Source organism: Orycteropus afer, unplaced genomic scaffold (genome assembly GCF_000298275.1).
Source record: "Orycteropus afer afer isolate SDZICR_OR568_19922 unplaced genomic scaffold, OryAfe1.0 scaffold00153, whole genome shotgun sequence".
Classification (NCBI taxonomy): Eukaryota; Metazoa; Chordata; class Mammalia; order Tubulidentata; family Orycteropodidae; genus Orycteropus; species Orycteropus afer.
In genome coordinates, this window is record NW_006921740.1 from 5,472,219 (window position 1) to 5,484,352 (window position 12,134).

The window sequence follows — 12,134 nt, forward strand, 5'->3', positions numbered from 1 at the left end:
TTCTCCGTTTGTTCCCCAGCCACCGTGCACAGTCCTTCGTGCAGTCTCTGGCTAGCAGGGTGATTTTTGGGTTAATTCTTATGTCCTACCCCCACTCAGGAATCTCCAAGCCGTGTCGTCTGTGCCATCAGGTTTGCTCAGTCTGCTGCCAGACTGCAACTCCCTGTGTCTCCTTTTTTGGTATTTTCATGCAAATCCTTCTGCTAGTTGGGGTTTAGTCCACTTTTGTAGCCTTCCCTTCAAAGCTCAGTGGTCCAAGATTATTTTGTGTGTCTATGTTAATTGGTTTCCCTTTTCTTTGTTGAAGAGCATCTGTGCAGTCCTTCTGCCTAGTCCGCCATCTTGCCGGAACCCCTGACATTTCTTAAAATTTGTCTTTGACTTAATTTTTTTACTATTTGGAAATGCTAGAATTTTTCAAGTGCAAGGACAAATGGAGTAGCTAGAAGATTGTCTAAACACTAACATTGTATATAAGAACACTTATCTTGTCCCTTGTTTCACTTCCATTACCCTTCCCCACTTAATTAAAGGGATGGTATATGTAAAAAAAAAAAAAAAAGGAAAGTAAATTTCTTTGCAAGTAATTTCATTGAGAAGGGTAATAGGTGATGCATGTAAAACACTTGTTCATGGCAAATAAATATTACTTTTTCTCTTCAGTAATAAAGATGGAAACTTCTTCCACAGTAGCATTTTATTCTCTGTGGCTAACAGAACTTATGTGAATGGTTGTTATGTATTGTTAACAGCTCTTTTCCTTTATGAATCAACAGGTCTTGGCTGTTCAACTATACTTTCTCCAGAAGGATCAGCTCAGTTTGCTGCTCAGATATTTGGATTAAATAATCATTTGGTATGGGCCAAACTGCGAGCAAGTATATTAAATACATGGATTTCCTTGAAGCAGGCTGACAAGAAAATCAGAGAATGTAGTTTATAAGAATTTTACTGCGTCTTTCTAATAAGAACAACTACAAATTCTTGGTTTGGCTATAGAAAAACATGCTAGATTAAAGGATTCTAAATTACAGGAAACAAAAATTATCGAATAAATAGTTTTCTAGATTCATGCCTTAGTAGAATGTGCATATTTTCAATATAGTTCTTTATAAGTTGTAGAATATATATGGGCATTTTTAGATGAAGCTCTTTTACCCCCCTACTATATATTCATGACCGACATAACGTCCATTCAGGCAGCATCCAACCACATAACTTTAATGGTCCCATAAGATTACAGTCACATACCCAGACCTACTACCATTGAGTTGTGACTCATAGTGACCCCGTAAGACAGAGTAGAACTGCCCCATAACGTTCTGTTTGTGAGACTAAATTTTCACAGAAGCAGATTGCCTTATCCTATGGGGATTGACTGATGGGTTGGAACCATCACCCTTTTGGTTAGCAGCTGAATGCTTTAACTACTGTGCTACCAGCGCTCCTTTTAAGATAACAGAGTTCAGAAATTGTGATCAGAGAATGGGATGTAGTGGACGTAACTAGACATAGCGGACATAACAGTCTTGTGCATAACTTGTATCATGTCTCATGTATACAAAGCAATTGTGCTGCCAGTTGTATAATGGTACAGTGTATTTGTAATCTATAATTATGTCTTGATAGTCATAATAAATGTCTGTTACTGGCTTTATGTATGTCCTGCTATGTACTTTCTATTCAAAAATTTTACTGTATAACAATGTATGCTTTGACTCATAGTCAGCTGCATCATTCTCCCATATCATGTTTGTTACAGAATTATCTTCTGCATTAATTTTGTCAAAATATTACTGTGAAGTGCATCATAGCTCCCAAATACAGCAAAACCAGTGCTAGTGATAGCAAGAAGCAAATGAAAATACCAATTTTGAAGTGAAACAAAGGTGGAAAATCAGTGAATGTTATTGTGATTTAAGCACCTCACAATGAACAATCCTTTTGATCCTCAAAAACATTCTCCAAGCCGCTGGAAGGATCAGCTCCACTGAAAGTTGTAAGGCTAATAAAATGAGAGGGACATAGATATGGAAAAATTGCTAATGACAGATTGAAGAGCAAATCCCTTTGAGCATGTTGACAATCACTGCTAAGGCATGAAGGCATGAAGCTTGTTTGTTAATATCCAATTTCATAGAACATATGGATTTTAAGCAATGCATGACCATATAGGAGACCCTGGGTGGCACAAATGATTAACTAACTGTTTGACTACTAACTGATCAAGCAGAGCTTGATCCACTTCTGAAACATCTAGCCATTGAAAACCTTATACGACGTATGTCTTTAGTTATCTGGTGCTTCTGTAACAGAAATACCACAATTGGATGGCTTTGACAAATTGTCTCACAGTTTAGGAGGCTAGCAATCTCCGAGTTCAGAGTGCTGGCTGCAAGGGAGGTTTTCCTTTGTCTCTTGGTTCTGTTGGAGTGTAAGGTCCATCTTACACTTAATCCCTCACACTGTGGTATGCTCTAACACTAATGTCTTTTAATTTTCAGTTTCATGGTTTCTGAATAGCCATGGGCTGCTTTGTCAACTCCTCTTCCCCTACCTAGCAAGGACACCATGCATCTCTATGCACCACTTGTAACATTTCAAGCATTGAATTAGACTGGTTAGGAATGCCTGTTACCAATTTCTAAGTTTCACCGTGAGTTTGTAGAGTGTACATGCACATATCCTCAGTCCCATAGTTCATCAGTACTAAACACTTGTTTGGTAGCGTAGTGCCTAAGGCACTTGATGGCTAACCAGAAGGCTGGCAGTTGAAACCCACCAGTCACTCCTCGGAAGGAAGATGGGACTATCTACTTCTGCAGTGATACTGCCTCGGAAACCCAAGGAGTGGTCGCTGTGAGTCGGGTCCGACTCGACGGCAATAACAGCAACAACTTGTCTAAAGGTATTTCTACTGTGTCATGGAAAGTAACTTACACAGACCTACCTGGTTTGCCATGTTTGGGTATTTATCCTTTGGATTTCTAAAAGAACTAACAAATCTATCTTGGAAGAAGTGGAGCCGAATGCTCTTTGGAAGCAAGAATGGCCAGAGTTTGTCCCACCTACTTTGGTCATGTTGTCAGAAGGGACCATTCCCTGGAGAATGATATGCTTGGTAAAGTGGAGGGTTAATGAAGAAGGGGAAGGCCTTCAATCAGATGGATTGACACAAGGGCTGCAACCATGGGCTCAGTTATAGCAAGGATTTTTAGGCTGGCGCTAGACTGAGCAGTGTTTTGTTCTATTGTATGGTCTGAGCTGACTCATAGGCACCTAACAAAACCAACATGGGCCTGTTAAAGAAGGAATTAAGTGTCCAAATAATGTAGTTTTAAACTTTGTATCATAAAGACATGCTGCTGCTTATTAGGTGACATCTCTTTGGCTCTGACTCAGTGACCCAGTGCACAACAGAATGAAGCACTGCCTGGTCCTGCCCAATTCTCATAATTTTCACGCCTGAGCCCATTCAAACCCACCAGTCACTCCTCAGAAGGAAGGTTGGGCAGTCTACTTCATAGTGATACAGCCTCGGAAATCCAAAGAGGGGTTGCTATCAATCAGGTCCAGACTCCACAGCAGTGTTTTTTTGTTTGTTTTTGTTTTTTTAACCTGTTCAAAGGTGTCTAAGGAGTTGCAGAGCCAGCAACTGAACATGGGCATTCTCACCCCAAAATACATCACCTTTCTGGTTTTATTGCCTACTGCTTCTGAACTGGACAGCCATAGGGTTATCACCATAGTAGAGCATTTTCTGCTTCTGTGCTTTTGCTTATGTTCACTTCCCTGCTGGGATTTCTTCCATCACTTTTCCCAGAACCCTAAACCAAACCCACTATCTTCAAGTGGATTCTGACTCCCAGAAGAACCCCTGGTTTCGCTTAATCATCTTTCAAGAACCCGTTCAAATGTTACTCTATTAAGTATTGTTGTTAATGTGCCGTGGAGTCGGACCTGACTGATAGTGACACCCTCCTTGGGTTTCTGAGGCAGTATCACTACGGAAGTTGTTGTTGTTGTTGTGTGCTGTCGAGTCAAACCCGACTCATAGCGACCCCTCCTTGGGTTTCCAAGGCAGTATCACTACGGAAGTTATCACTACGGAAGTAGCATTGCCCAACCTTCCTTCCGAGGAGTGGCTGGTGGGTTTGAACCTCCAGCCGTCTGGTTAGCAGGCAAGTGTCTTAGCCACTATGCTACTACGGAAGTAGATGGCCCCATATTCCTTAACAAGGAGAGTGGCTGGTGGGTTTGAACGGCCAGCCTTCTGGTTAGCAGTCAAGTGCCTTAGGCACTACGCTACCAGAGCTCCTCTATTAAATATTACCAACCACCAACGGGAAGCCATGCCTCAGACTCTTTCAAACTACTCTCTATGATTTATAAGCCACTGCCATGAGTGGATTCTAACTCATAGCCACCCTCACTGGGTTTCCGAGCCGGTAAATCTTTACCGAAGTAAATTGCCCAGTTTTGCTTCCGCGATGATTTCTAGTTGATATCAGTTTATTTTCCACCTGTCTCTCCTATAGACCGAACAGGTTGCAGGGACTGACGGCGCCCAGACCGCCTCCTGGGTCCAGGACACCACCTTGTCCCCAGCGGTCGCCCCGGAAACACACGCTTTGGGTCAGAAGTGTTTGGTGACCCTCTTCTCAAGCCTCTCCCGAAGTCCGACAAGTGTATTGTTAAGATGTATCAGAAACATCGCTAACCACACAAATTTCTCCTTTCGAGGGCGTAAGATTACAACCTCCAATGCTAACAAACCGAAACCAAACCCCCCCACCCCTACCCGCGACGCTTAGCAACGGCCGGCTTCCTTCTCCGCTCCGGCTACTTACAGATCCGCTTCCGGGGCAGAGGTTGCCCCCGCTCCTCCTGCAAGATGGCGAGTGGCGGTAGTGGGGGGATTTCAGTACCTGCACTCTGGAGTGAAGTTAACCGTTTTGGCCAGAACGGCGACTTCACGCGCGCTCTCAAGACGGTCAACAAAAGTGAGTGTCCGGACGGGGACGGGCACTGGGGCGGGCCCAGGCCAGCAGCAGGACTCGGCCTCCTTCCGCCGCGTGCGACCACCTCTGGGTAGATGCGGGAGGGTAGAGACCCCTGCAGCCCCAGACTCAGGCCAGAATGCCGAACACGCGCGGGTCGCAGTCCCTCCTCATCTCTAGGCCTGCCAGGGGTCCCGGTTTGCGTAGAGCCACGTGTACTTCCCCCTCTGTCCCTCGCGGGAAGCGCGAGAGAGATTTAAAGAGACCGCAGTTCTAGGCACCTCTTCCAAACTATTTTTTCATTTGATTCTTTCTTTGCTTTCACGCTTCATTTTGCAAATATCTCAAATGGCCTCCTTTCTCCTTCCTCTTGAGTGGCTTGATTAAGACAGTATTGGCGAGAGAGCTTGCTGTCTTCGTCCTCGGCGAGGGTAGGAACCAGCCTGGGACAAGTAATTTGGAAGCTGGTGCTGACAAAGTGGAAGCTGTACAGATCCGCCTGAGGGGAGAGGAGAGGGCTGGATCTGTAGTCAGACGCGTCATTCCCACAGATTCAATCACCCCAGTGTCATTAAACCAGAAAATGTGTGTGTGAAAGCACCAACATTTGGAATAATGTCCGAAAGAAATTTTGGCCTCTTTCTGACCCTTAAGTGATCCTTTCAAGTTTTAACTGTCTTTAGAGTGAGAGTCAACTCATTATATACTTTTATTCTTATTACATAACTCTAATATGGCCATGCCTTTTAATGTACTCCATTTTGCTAAATTCTTTTCTACTGAAGATGCACACTATTTGTTCGATGTGGAATTTAGTGAACAAGACAGGATTTGACTGTTCAAAACAGTAGCTAGAGTAGTAACATGAAGTTGTATAACTAATTTTGTTCTACAACCTATTGTGTTAATGTGAACAATGGTAATTGTGACAACACACTTTTGGTGACTTAAGACATTGAGGAAAGTAGCTTTTCAATTAGAATGATTTATCCCCACAACAACAAAACTTCGCTGAAATTAATTTTAGCTCTGAGGAGGCCTGAAGCAATACTTTACACTTAGTAAAAAAAATTTTTTAGTCAGCAAAGGTAATCAGTTCGTTCTCCAATATATATTTTCCTGCATAGTCAGCGTTTGACTCTTACTCTGAGAATTGAACTCCTGTAGTTAGTTGCCCAAGGGAAGAGGAATGACAGTCTGACACTAAAGAGTTGGTTGGCGTTGAAACTTGGCCACCTGTATATTTCTTTAGTTATCTTAGATGAAGAGGGAAATTTTGAATGATGGTTTGGAAACATCACCAGCAAATTAAGCTGTGTTGTACATACATTACAGGATATAAGATGTTTCAAAAATATTCTCATTTAATCTTAATAATCTACTAAAATACATAATGTTCTCATAGTCATTTTACAGATCAGGAAACAGATTTGGCAGTTCAGTGACTTGCCTAAGATCCCAGACCATGTATTCAAATTCGAGTCATTTGATTCCACACTCTACCTGAACTTTTTCCTTGTTCTCTGTGAAGTAATGAAATATGTAGTATGTTTCCCAAGATGAAAAACCTTGAAAAATGGCTCCCTTCTTGCATTTCTGTTTTCACTTCCTTTTTTTGGCATGGGGGGGGTATGTTTATCTTGATAATCTTTAATTGATCTCATTGAAAATGTAACTTGTTATAATGCTTCTTATTGTAGTGTCATAATTAAAAATAAACATCAATCTTTTTTTTTTTTTTTTTATCATTTCTGCTATAATAAAACTGGAAATGTTAGCTGCCTGAGATAGGGAGTGGGAAAGTTGCTAAAAATATGAAAAGAAAATGGATGTAAAAATGACTTTCCTGTAATTGATCTCTAGTACTGCAGATCAACAAGGATGATACAACTGCCTTGCACTGTAAAGTGGTATGCCTTATCCAGAATGGAAGTTTCAAGGAATCCTTGAATGTCATCAACACTCACACCAAAGTGTTAGCCAAGTAAGTGATTTAGTTGTTTGTACAGTTGTTAGGAACACTTTTACTAAAGTTACAACCACTACTATGATTTTTCCCCCAACAATTCACCAATTTATTTCCTTTCTTTTTTCTTTGATTTCTTTGCTTGACAGTAGTGTTTCTGAAATTAGGAGCAATAGTGGTTTTTGTCCTTTTTCAACCTTCAGGAGTCTTTTATTTCTTCTTGTCTTCCCTTTGAACCATTAAGAAGGTAAACTGGGGCAGGAAGGAGGGTATAAATGTAAAATGAATCCTTGGAGGACAAAGGGAGAAGACTTGGCAGAAATTTAATTTTTAAAAAAGGAGAAGCAGAGTATATAGAATATTTAGAGTCAGTATATATAAATGGATAAATGTAAGTTGATACAGGTTTCTAGGATGGTATGACAGTGTAGCCTAATTGCTGTGCCTACCTCCATAGAGGATTATTCAGGTAAGTATGGTTTTAGGCCAAGATATTTCAGTGTCGTGAGTTCTTTAGCAGTTTTTCAGGTATATGGGTGCCCTTCCCACCCCTTTTTTAATTGTTGTTCATCTTTTTCATTTATTATTTCATGAAATATGAATTATATTCTGAATTGTTAAGCAGTTTGATTTTTACTTACACTGCCTGACACTCAAATGTGCTTTGAAATGAAGTTTAATAGGATACTGATTTATAGGGTACGGAACAGTATACTTCTTTTGGTATAGGAGAATTTGGCATATAAGAATTTTATGTGTATTTGTGTATATTGGCAAAAACAAACACTGCAAGGAGAAACAATTATTAAAAATAGTCACTTGTAGGAGGTAAGAGGAAAGAAAGAGTAAATTTGGATCACAGTGTGAGCAAACCCTCTTATAAAAACCTTTTGTTTTTATATTTGAATCATATAAATGTATTATAGATTGAAAACAAATTTTAAAACTTTATTAAAAAATAAAAAGTAAATAAAGGGTTTCTGTTTTCTACTATTAAACATAGTGCCTAGGGCATTTGACTGCTAACCAGAAGGCTGGCAGTTCAAACCACCAGCCACTCCTTAGAAGGAAGACTGGGCAATCTGCTTCCGTAGAGATGCTGCCTTAGAAACCCAAGGGAGGGGTTGCTGTGAGTTGGAAGCAACTTGACGGCAGTGAGTTTTTTTGTTTGTTTGTTTTTATGCTCAAATTAAGTATTTAGAAAATTTTGACCATTTTGTGACAAATTTTCAAATAATGTTTATTAGGCAGGTAAATGAATGATATAGCCATTTGCTTTGGTAAGTATTTTTTTCCTTACGAGTTATGGTTATGCAAAGTGAGAGCTTTCTCTTAAACTAACTAATGGAAATGGATTTTTAACTTTATGAAAGTAGTGTTTTTGGAGTTGTGTAATTTACTAGCTGTTTGGTTAGGAGTGCTGTGTTCTCAAGATTTATTCTTTGCTAATCATTTGCTTCTTGAACGAATTACAAGAAACATTAGATGCCTTATTTAATTAGTGAATTTAAGCAGCTTTAAAATAACCCATTTAAAGTGTTCAGATTATATTTCTAAAAAAACTTGTTGTTTAAGTGATTCCTGATTTCCTTTTTAAATGTCTGATTCAAAAGACCATTAATTCTAGTAAGAACATCCATGAAAAAAGGCACAGAAGAGGCTATAGAAATGGATACAATACCATTTTCTACCAGTTATTGGCTATGTGAATTTTGGACAGGCAACTAACCTTTCTTTGTCAGTTTCCTTATCTGTTGTTAATGAGGACTAAATAAATAATATATATCAGGTGCTTAGAGGAATGTCTGGTATGTAGTGGGTACTCTGCAGTGTTGGCTTATAATCAAATAATGTTTGTTTTCTTCTTCAGTAACTCTCTTTCCTTTGAGAAGGCATATTGCGAGTACAGGCTGAACAGAATTGAGAATGCCTTGAAGACCATAGAAAGTGCCAACCAGCAGACAGACAAACTAAAGGAGCTTTATGGACAAGTGGTAATTACTGCTTTAAAATACCTGTTGACAGTCATCCTGAGTGAGCATGACTCTACCTCTAGCAAGGAGCAGGGATGCTCCACAAAACTGGCCACCAAACCAGTTTCTTGAGGTTTGAACATATTCCCTCTTCTTGATCTTCGTAAGAACAATTGTATATAGTTAAGTGTTCTATGAACAAATGACTTCCTTAGGGTAATTAGAAGATTCAAGAAAATGCAAGAACTCCCCTATAAAATTTGGACTTTTCAGTTGAAAAGATGAAGACCAGTGAGCTTATATACTTTCCAGTCTTGAAATTGTATTTCTTTTTAGTATTTGGTATTTTGTTCTAATTTTGATATTTAAAAAATCACTTTGAAAAAGAATTGGTGAATTCAGCTAACCCATGAAATCCCTATAAATATGTTATTTCAAAAGGATTTTAAGACACAAAATTTAGGTTAATATAAAAGGAGATTATTAATGATGATATAACAGAACTGTATATATTAGAACAGTGAAACCTTAAAAAGAAAAGTCAATTTAGGACAAAAATGCTATAATGATTGTAGTGCTCCCAAGAGGTAGTATAAACAGAACAAAAGGGTTGAAGACAGATTTGGGCAAATTCATGGATTATTAAGTCTATAAAAAAACTTTTGGGGTAAGCTGAGAAGTTTTAAAGTCATCCTGGTGGCACAATGGTTGCATGGCACTCAGCTGCTAAACAAAAGTTTGATGGTTTGAACTTACCAACCACATTATGAGTGAAAGATGTGGTAGTCTACTTCTGTAAAGATTGACAGCCTTGGAAACCCTATAGGGCAGTTCTACTCTTCCCTGTAGGGTCACGGTGAGACAGAATTGACTTGAGTGTGGTGGATTTGGTTTGGTTGGGAAGTTTGCTACCTCTTGAGGTTGATGAAGGGTACCAATCTCTATATTATTTCGTGGCCTAATTGAGCCAGCGTTGCAGTTTTTATTGCCCTTTGAGAGCAACTTGTATAAAAAAAAGCAGGAATTAGGTTGTATATATCTGAGACTTTCAAATTAACCAATTTCTAGAAAAGAGAGAATGCAGTAAGATTAAATATAGTGAACTCTGCAGAAATATTAAGTGTTCTTGTTAACATCTAATCTTGTTGTTTACTGAAACTTAATCATTTTGTGCTGTGGGATTTTTTTAATGCTCTTGATTTAGGTATAACAGGATTGATTTCTGTAGAAAAGTTTTCTTTCACAATCACTTAGGCACTTACCTAACTTCAAGAAAGTAAGTAATAAAATAAATTGAACTGTGCCTACAAATCTGCAGTGTAGTTGAGATTCATCATAAATAACATTTTGAAAATATTAGTAGCATACAAAACTAATAAAAAGTTATGAAGAAATAACATTTGTCTCTATTATGCTAAGTTAGGTCCCTATTTAATGGTTCCAGAAATGGTTTGTATGGTGTTTTAGACATAACACCAACTTCTCATCTGAATATTTTTGTTGTTTGTCCCTTCAGTTATACCGGTTAGAACGCTATGATGAATGCTTAGCTGTGTACAGAGATCTCGTCCGAAACTCTCAAGATGATTATGATGAAGAAAGAAAAACAAACCTTTCAGCAGTTGTTGCAGCTCAGAGCAATTGGGAAAAAGTGGTTCCAGTGAGTATCTTTGTGTACCTAAATAGCCATGAAGGAATATTCCTGTCTGATATTTGACTTGTATTTTGTTCCCTGGCAGGAGAACTTGGGCCTTCAAGAAGGCACATACGAACTGTGCTATAATGCTGCATGTGCACTGATAGGACAAGGCCAGCTGAATCAGGCAATGAAAATCCTACAAAAAGCTGAAGGTTGGAAGTTTATTAAAATTATATGTAAATGTAGCGTGTGTATAACTTTGCATAGTATCTCTAAAAGTTGCATTTGACTTTTGTGGAGTAAGTAAGTAGAGGTTATTAATGCAGTGAGAATTTTTAAAATGTCATCTATCCTTTCTCTTGGGTTTTTGACCATCTCTGCTATTTCTGTCTGATCCTTAAACCAACCCACTTGTTCATTCTTAACCACACCAGATCTTGAGGTTTGAATTTTGAACAGTAGATTTATGAACAAGTTACTATGAACATTAAATGTAAATTAAATGAGATGTTTCATCTCAAGCACTTAATAGCAGAACATGTCATAAATGCTCAGTAATTACTGAACAGATACTCATAGTCATGATGTAACCTATGCATATGTGTGCATTCACACACATACACTATATTTGTATGTTGATAACACCATTCAAGAACATTTTAACTTCACTTGTTCTCATATTTACATGCTTTGAAGTCTTTAATTAGGGAAACAAGAAAATAATTTATTAGAGAACATGAGTCTGGTCTCAACTCCTGAAACATTTAGACTTTTCTATATGTATTTTCTTTATTGTAGGGACTGCAGTGAAGCATGAGGCATATAAAAAAGTGAAATACTGTTAAAAGTTGAGGGTTATAACATGAAAATTAAATAATTGTTTAAGAGCTATAATTTCTCGATCACACCCGGTATTGATAGTGGTATGAGGAAAGGACATTCTTAAACATTGCTGTTTGAGTGTAAAGGCATACAGACTTTGTAGCTTGGCAATGCGTAGCAAATTTTAAACTTAATATATCATTTCATCCAGGTGTTGCAGTGCTAGAAATTCATTTTGAGGAAACAATTAGATAAATTCACATATATATCTATATAAATGTTTATCTAAGGAGTGTTTATGAAAACAAAAATTCAGAAAGAGCATTGATTTCTGTCCTTTAGAGGATTGGCAATGTTTTACTATCATCCTGAAATGACAATGTAGTCATTCAAAATAATAATGTAGATCTATGCTTATTACAACAAAGATATCCAGAGTATATGAAATAGAGAAGAGGAAACTTCAAAATAATATGTATAATATCCCACTTTCATTTAAAAATGCATCTTTATTTACATTAAGGGGAATAAAAATCAATTGGTTATCACTAGGTGGTAGGATTATGATCTTTTTATACTTTTCTGTAATTTTTTTGCCAATGAGCAGATAGTGCATATGTGTTTGTGTGTCTGTATGCACACATATGTATGTATTGTTGTTGTTGTTGTTAAGTGCCGTCGAGTCGTTTCCGACTCATAGCGACCCCATGCACAGCAGAACGAAACACTGCCCG

The 12,134-nt window shown here is 38.4% G+C and overlaps 1 protein-coding gene across 1 annotated transcript in view; it reads left to right on the forward strand.

Moving 5' to 3' along the window:
* The first annotated feature begins 4,894 nt into the window (after positions 1-4,894).
* The window catches only part of SRP72 (signal recognition particle 72), a 34,714-nt gene continuing 27,474 nt past the window's right edge, over positions 4,895-12,134 (forward strand). Inside the window, exons 1-5 of the mRNA XM_007946220.2 lie at positions 4,895-5,003; positions 6,864-6,984; positions 8,837-8,960; positions 10,456-10,599; positions 10,679-10,790. Coding sequence (XP_007944411.1) covers positions 4,895-5,003; positions 6,864-6,984; positions 8,837-8,960; positions 10,456-10,599; positions 10,679-10,790 — 610 coding nt within the window. The remainder of the gene's footprint in view (positions 5,004-6,863; positions 6,985-8,836; positions 8,961-10,455; positions 10,600-10,678; positions 10,791-12,134) is intronic.